Source organism: Oenanthe melanoleuca, chromosome 5 (assembly GCF_029582105.1).
Source record: "Oenanthe melanoleuca isolate GR-GAL-2019-014 chromosome 5, OMel1.0, whole genome shotgun sequence".
Classification (NCBI taxonomy): domain Eukaryota; kingdom Metazoa; phylum Chordata; class Aves; order Passeriformes; family Muscicapidae; genus Oenanthe; species Oenanthe melanoleuca.
The window spans coordinates 43,915,616-43,923,752 of record NC_079339.1 but is presented as its reverse complement, the minus strand read 5'-3'; the positions used below and the strand labels follow the sequence as shown (position 1 = coordinate 43,923,752).

At 42.1% G+C, this 8,137-nt stretch overlaps 1 protein-coding gene across 1 annotated transcript in view; it reads left to right on the top strand.

Annotated features, from left to right (window-relative positions):
- The first annotated feature begins 668 nt into the window (after positions 1 to 668).
- The window catches only part of EML5 (EMAP like 5), a 99,504-nt gene continuing 92,035 nt past the window's right edge, over positions 669 to 8,137 (top strand). Inside the window, exon 1 of the mRNA XM_056493691.1 lies at positions 669 to 865. Within this exon, the coding sequence (XP_056349666.1) occupies positions 669 to 865 (197 nt within the window). The remainder of the gene's footprint in view (positions 866 to 8,137) is intronic.

The window sequence follows — 8,137 nt, the reverse complement described above, 5'->3', positions numbered from 1 at the left end:
TCCAGCCCCAGGGGCTGCCGAGAGCCGGCGGCGGCGCGTCGGGGGAAAGGGAGAGGATGGAGGGGCAGTAAAAACAATCCCCCATCCTCCCAAACCTGGGGAAAGGGGAGAAGACTCAGCCTTGGTTGAGGAGGGAAAAAAGAAAAAAGAAAAGGTAAATATAAAAAAGCCCCGGAACACGCCGCAAGGCGCGGTGGTGAAGTGCGTTCCTGGCCGCCCGCTGGTTCGCCGCCACCACTCGGTGGCCGGTCCCGCTCGGTCCCCGCTCGGTCCCCGCTCGGTCCCCGCTCTGTCCCCGCTCGGTCCCCGCTCGGTCCCCGCTCTCCGCCCGCCGGGCCCGCCCGGCCGCTGACGGCGCCGCCCTCGGCGCAGGCGCAATGGGGCGCGGGGGGGCCGGAGCGGCGCCGCGCCCTCGCTCCGCGTCCCGGGCGGTGTCTCAGCGCAGCCATGTCTGGCGGCGCGGGGCGGCGAGGCGCGCTCGGGCGGCGGCGCCCTCTGTGAGGCGGCGGGGGCGGCGGACGAGCGGCGGCGGCGGGCATCCATGTCGGCGGGCAGGGATTAGCGCGGCGGGCACCCAGCCGAGCGGAGGGGGCGGCCGGCCCGTCGCCCCCTTCCCGCGGGGTCTCCGGCGGGAGCGAGCCGTACCCGGCTGGCGGGGGCGGGTGGACATGGCTGACCGGAGCGCGCCGAGCTGCCACCTGCGGCTGGAGTGGGTCTACGGCTACCGGGGTCATCAGTGCCGCAACAACCTCTACTACACGGCGGCCAAGGAGATCGTCTACTTCGTGGCGGGGGTCGGCGTGGTCTACAGCCCCCGGGAGCACCGGCAGAAATTCTACCTGGGGCACCAGGACGACATCATCAGGTACCGCTGGCGCCGCGCCCCCCGGGCCGCATCCCGCCCGGGCTCCGAGCCCCTCCGGCCGTCCCGGCCCCGCAGTCCGGCTCGTCCCTTCCCCGGGAGCGGGACGCGGGTGTCCCCCAGGCGATGGGCGTCCCGCCGGTGCCGTGGGTTTCCAGGGAGCGGACCGAAATACATCAAGGACAGTCAGCGCTTCCTCACCGCCCCCCCCCGCCCGGGCTTCGCCGTGGGTAGAAACAGCCTGGAAATGGCTTTTAGCTGTCGGATTTAATCAGCCGTGTGCTGTGTCCCCCACTGCCGCCCGTGTGCGGTGCCGAAACTCGTAGGGGCGCCGCAGCCCCGGGGCCGCCGCTCGGTCCCCGGGCGCCCTGAATGTCACAGGGCCGGCGGAGGAGAGGCTGTAATCGCGTGTGTGCCCCGGAGCACTTGGGCTGCGGAGGAGGTTAATCTGTAGCAGGTAGACCTCTGTCTGCTGTTTAAAAGGCGACGATTACATGGGGAATTAGCGGCCTGCCTGTAACTCACGCAACTTTTAGGGTAATCTTAAAAGAACAGCCTTTCTTGAGAAGTTGAGGCTGCTTCTGTAGCTCAGCAGTTTCCTTGGCAGTAAATGTTACCAGGTCCTGAGTCCATTAAAAAATTAATTACAAACTGATGCTACAAAAGAATTGTGTTGGTATAATTTCTCATATGTCTTTCCAAGGATGCTTTTGTAAGCCTAGTGGTGTTGTGAGATCAGTGAGAGAATTTGAGGAGTATGAAGGGCAGATGTGAGCCTGAGTCATCAATCTTTTCCCTTACAGTAGGTGTCATTGCAGATGGATTTTAAATTCAGATTTCCTTTGGTCTTCCTGTTGGGGTAAGAGCTAGCAGTAGATACTTTTGTCAGTCTTTTGTATGTTGTACAGCACAGAATTTGTTTTTATGCTTAGTGCTCCCAGGCATACCTCTCTATGTGTTACTCATGAGTAACAGGTATTGCCTGTAGAGAGCAGACTAGATGCTATGTCTTTCATTTAAGCTTTTAGACACACTAGAAAACTTGGTCATAATGGCCACTTTTTTCCTTTGTTTAAATCTTCTTGAAGAAATTTAAATAGTTCTGAAGTATGGCTGTGAATGTTCTTAAGAAGGGTGTCACTTTCATAGTATATTTCTCCTTGGTGCTAAATATCTGAAGAAAACCTAGTCAATATACCACAGTAGAATGTTGTGCTAGGAGTTTGAATCTCTGTTATTTGCATGGCTTAATGTTTTAACATTCTCACTTTAATCCGGGAAAAACTGTTTTGTTAAGAACAGCTAGCCACTGTGATGTCAGGTGCTGTGGGAAATCCAGATCTGCAACTTGCTATTGTGCTAAGGAATCGGCGGCTCACTGCTCATTCTAAGGTCAAGGCAGTGTTATATTACACGTTTTATACCGTGTATTCATGAGTGCTTCCGAACGACACTTTGTTTCAGTAGAACTTCTTGTAGCATAAGAATTACATGGTTTGAGCTACAACTGGGCAAGTTTTTTGTTTACGTGTGGTAACAGTTTCTTGCTCAGTCTCTCTCAGTTTTTGTACAGTGTGCTACATTTGGCTAAAATGTGACAGAATTGATTAGACTTGTACTAAATGAAAAGCCACAAAACCTAAAACCAGACAAACATCTGCTGTAAGTCAGCTGACTGGAGAGTATGTCTGGTTTGTGTGAGTATGTATTTTGATTTGAGTGGCACCATGGCCAAGCATAGCAGAGTTTCTCCTGCTCTGAATTGTATTGATGTGAGAATATCCTTCTAAGTATCATAAAGCATTGCAGGTTTATCCAGTTAAATTTTGCATGCTTCTTGAATGCAAAAGCTATACTGAAATATTAGTATGCTTAAAGAAGAAGGCCTGATTTAAAAGCAGAATGGCTATTTCTAATAGTTTGATTAGACTTGCATTGATAAGTCTTTCACTTGCTACTTTTTCTAAAATGCATTGTCGTGCCATTTAAATGCCATCTCACACTTTTCCTGGCTAACCTTGGGTATCTAAACATGTTAGTTCTTAATATTTAAAGGAGTCATGGGAAGGTCAAATATTAAAAAACAAAAAGAAAACCCAAAATCCAAAAAGCAGGTGCAAAAATGGGATTACATAATATAGTAATCAGAGTTACTGAATTTTCTCTCTGAAGATAAACTCAACTCATGTATTGCAAAAAAATTAATATATTTTATGCTCTAATAGTCTCAGCAAGTGCTGTCTGAATGCTGAGATATTTGAGATTTTTTAGCGAAAGCAATGGGAGGATTAAGTGTCTTTTTCCAAGTATGGGATCTAATTTGTGAAAGCAGTTCTGGAAATCTTATGTATTTAAAGAATCAAACTTTCATGAGCCTAGCTCCATAGCTACAAGGACTAAGCATAAATACTGCTCACTACATGGTGATATTATTAGTACTCTTCATTATGAGAACTTCTATATTGTTAGCGTTCTTTGAATGACATTGTAATTGTAAACATCAATCAGGAGAGAGGAACTGCAGTTCTTAAGTCAGAGAAGACTGACATTTCCTTAGTAGTAGAAAACAGTATTGGAGTAATGGACAGTCATAGGACATTTTCCACTAGAAATTTCTAATACTAGCAGTTAATTTTTGCTCTGAAGTTTTACTTGCTTTTGTTAAATGAAACCCTGTAAACGTGCTGTAAGATTTTTTTATATGATTAGGTGTTTTAATGTAATTTGTTTTCAGTATGAATGTCTAATCATAATTTTAATCATGGTGTCCACATCCTAAACTCCTCAGCCTCAGTTAAGTGTATAGTAAAAGTAAGAGCTTTCTTTCAGTGTTTTGTCCCTCAGATCGATTGAAAACTCTTTTGGACTAGAAGAGGAAAATTATGGTGATTTCAAATGTCTTTTATTAGTCTGTTTGGTTTTTTTTGGGGCTTTTTTGTTTGTTTGTTTGTTTGTTTTTTTGTTTTGTTTGTTTGGTTTTTTTAAATTTTTTTTTTTTTTTTTTTGAACAATCTCATTTGCAATCCATTTTTAAAAGGACTTTTCCTGCTTGCTGGTGAGCTTTTGCATTTTTTGTTATCTCTTCTGGGAATTACTTTCCAGAAATCGACTCACTATTCTGGGGGATACAGTAACATATTTTCAATCTTACTTGTCTTCCATTTCTTACGCATTTGCGTATTTTTATTGTTGAGATGTATGTGAGCACTGTAGAAAGTGTCAGATGCAGGAATGCTTGGAAATTTGCATCTTTTGGGAGTGCAGATAATTGAATTTCTTACATTTTCAGGAGTAAATAAGGAGAAAAATCTTGTACATGAAATCTCAGGTGACTTGCTTCGATCTGTTGCCAGCAGCATAACTTGGATGTCTGCTGTGTTTGTGGAAGATAAGTTCCCTTGTCCATCTTGACTGTGTAGGAGATACTAATACTGAATGAAAATGCAAGTTATTCCTACAATGCTACTGGTTTCAAGTGTGTTTTGTCTAGGATTTCATGCATCACCAGACTAGCTTGTGATCTGTAGAATGGTTTGCTTTCTGGTAGCTGAGGAAGAAATAGTACCTTGGTGTGTTCATATTAGATCTTAACTTTGTTTTCTTGATAATTTTATTGATTTCAAGACTCATAGGTTATTTAATGTTAGCTGATCTTCCCATGTCAGAGAGACCTTAGGGGGATTGCATTTAAATCTATCTGTATCAAGATTTCAGAAGATGTCCCCTCAGAGTATTAACTTATCATATTGTAAGACTAATTCTCATGTTGAGGCTCCTTACTTTTCTGGGCTAGCTAAAGCATATTTATGTGTTTGTTTTTTTTTTTAAATTTTTTTAATATGAGAAAATTGGAAACCCTGAACTTTTCCACCTTTTTTAATGGCTGTCTACTGGCAAAAGCCTTTGATGTCACAAAGACATCCTCTATGCTGATGTGCTTCAAGGAGACTCCAAGGTGACTTGTAGAATAATTTTTCCTTTTGATGCATTTCTTTAGCCATTTTCTGCCCTTTTCCGCCCCTTTCTTCCCTTTTCCACTGTTTTCCACTCTTTTCCTCCCTGCTAGCTCTGTGACCATCTTTTTTTTGAGGGCTTCAAAGTACAGTAATTTTCCTGGGAATTAACTTGTCATCTGACATTGATGATGCTATTGAAAAATAAAATCAAAACATGAAGTTAAACCAGTGCATCTTTTTGAGAGCTTTTAGTAGACTTGGGAAAAGTTTATATTCTGCTTTCCATGATGTCTGTTCTTGATTTCAAACTTTAGTACTTATTTGTAATTCTCCCTTTGTACCAGTATCTGCACAACTGTGCCAGTCACAGAAGGAAGAAGAATTATGTTTCTCTGTCAGAAGGAGACAAATGAGGAAGAGTTGGTATCTCTGTCCTCCTTTTTAATATCCATTATGTGAGCTAGCTGGCAAATAATAGTGCTTTTGAATATTCTTCCTAGAACTTTATCACTGTGACTACTTGATTAAGATGTTTGTGGTACATTTAGGCTTTATTGCTTAAGGTAGCTGGCACATTTTATGCTGGTAAGAACTCTTGAATCTCTGCTGATAATGGCATTTATGGCTCTGCAACCATAGGCTGTGTCTAATAACTCAATTACCCCTCTTGTCTGACGTCTGTATATTTTTCCTTGTCTTGGACTAAGTTGGGGGAAAGAAATAATGCATCATCTGCCCTGGGACTCATGCAATGTTCTACTTTTAGGGCAACATAACTTAAAAAATTATTCAGAAAACATTGAAATTCTTTACTATTAGGAATTCTAGTACTAGAAACTAATCAATGCTGTGCTACAAAGACAGAGGAGAAATAAGTGGTTCTACTTTCAGTTTGGTTAAAATGTGGTTCTTTTCCCCCTTTGTGCCTAAAATGTGGTTCTTTTCCCCCTTTGTGCCCCTCTGTATCCAAGACTGTAGAGAGGTAAATTGAATGTGTACAGGCAGCAGAAGTATATGCAAGACAGGTGGAAAGAATGGCAAAGCATTTGTCTCTATTCTCATGGAGACAGGGTTTGGCTGTTTCCAACAAAATAAATTGCTTGTCTAAATTGTGGCTTTTCTTAAGACAATTTTTCTTGTCGCTGTGATCTCGGTAGGAATTACCCAAATTTTGTTTCTCAAGGAATAAAAATAAGCAGCCAAACATCTGGCCAATAAACTGTGATCTTTATTTATTTAAGACACTTTATTTAAGACTGTCATCTTTTTATATTATAAATTTCTACTTAGTCTACAAGAGATTGTCCTGCCTGAGATACTATGATTTTGTTCCTGTATTCCAAGGCAAAATGAACCATTTCATTTTAGTGTCAACATTTCTTAGGTTCTAGTGAAAATCAAAACTACTAAAATCATCTCTGCTCTCTGGTGTTAGTGCTGCCTGCCAGCTCTGATTTACCCATTTATTGTTGCACTCTGATTGTTAGTCTAACCATCACCATCTAAGAAATTGCTGGACTCTTTTCAGCTGCTTTCTAAGACTTCTCCTAGATAATTCTCTCTGGGAGGCAGGTCCAGCCTTCCTCTTTGTGGCTGTCAGCTGTGGTTTGCAAGCAGAAATTCTAGCAGTGTGGTGATTAGTCACATCCTAGTTTTGAATGGCAGCAGATCTTTTCCTCACCCTCTCTTTTCATTAACTATGCATTGTTATGACTTTGGATGACCTGCTCTTGGACTTTTTTAGTAGAGATGCTGTGCATTTCTACTGCCTCATTGAATCATTCTGCCTCTATTTGATCCCTTTTCATTAGATTCTAGTAATAATAAAAAAAAGAAAATTATGAACAAAAGAGAATACATTCTCAGAAAAAGAGCCAAACAGGTTTCACAATAAGGGAGAGGGAAGTTATTTTGTTAAGTTGTTTTGTGTTCCCCCAGTAGTCTGACACCTTAAGAGTTCTCAAAAAACTACAACGAACAGTTGGAGCAATTGAAAGTTGGGGTATCTACTGTCAAGTTTATTGTCTTGTTCTTGTCTGGAATAAATGGCATATGTTTCTGACCTAACTCCAGATGACAGTCATACACAAATGTTAAGCAATGGATACTAAGTACAGCTACAAAATTTTGTCAGGTGGAATTCTTTTAATTGGTTTGGCAGCAGATCTTTCACTAGGAATTTAATGATTAGTTGTGTATTTTGGATTTCAGGGAAGGTAACTGAATGGATACCATAAGGAAAAATTTCTAATTATCATGTGCAATGTCTTGTGTCTTTTGAATTATGAATGTGACCGAGCAAAAAGAGCTTCAGCATGTTCTGGTGAGGAATTCTTTGCATGCACTTGAAATCTCTACAGTCCAGATCTTTCTTTCTAGAAAAGAACTCTCTTTATTCATTTGCAGAAAGGTAATCTCCCAAACTATTTCAATAATTATAGCCATCAAAGAAGGCCAGTCATCTGCCTTTGTAGCCTCTAATAACTGTAGGAAAACAGGAGTAAAATCCATTTTATTTTCAAATGTGAAATGGATTATGTGTAGAAACACCTCAAAGTGTAGCTTGTCTAATACTTTTAGAAAACATACAAGGTGAATACAGCCTGGATTATTATTATTAGGTATGGTGTTAGGAATCCAGTCTTTGTTCTTAAGTCCTATAGCAGGACCTTGGTAGGAGTATTTCCCCTTGGCTCAGTGCTGGTGAGGCTGCCCCTGGAGTACTCTGTGCAGTTCTGGGCTCCTCAGCACAAGAGACATGAGGAACTGCTAAGGAGAGTCCACTGAAGAGCCACAAAGATGATTAAGGGTCTGGAGCATCTCTCCTGAGGAAAGGCTGAGAGAGTTGGGACCATTTAGCTCACAGTGCATCTAATCAATGCATATTAACAGCTGAATACAAAGTGTGAAGAAGATGGATTCAAGCTCTTTTCAGTGGTGCTCAGTGACAAGTCAAGTGACTTTCCAACCACAAAGAAAACCTGTAGAACAGTAGGAGTTTCCAGAATTGATGGTTCAGTTTGAAAGCTTCCGTGTTTTGACTGCAAACATTATTTATTTCTTTCTTCCCACATGCAAATTCAAATAAAAATAATTTAATGTAAATCTAGTTAAGGAAATAATTTTTCAAATTATTTTTTCTTGAAGAAAATTAGACATTAACTGTAGATCATGGTGTTTTGATATGCAATAGAATGTTTAATGTGAAACAAAATACCTTTAATAGTATTTTGTGTAACAAAGAATGGGTTTTGGGCTGTGTAGTGGCACCTGGGGTTCATTCTCCATTCGCACTTGATGAGGAAACCACGTTCTTGCT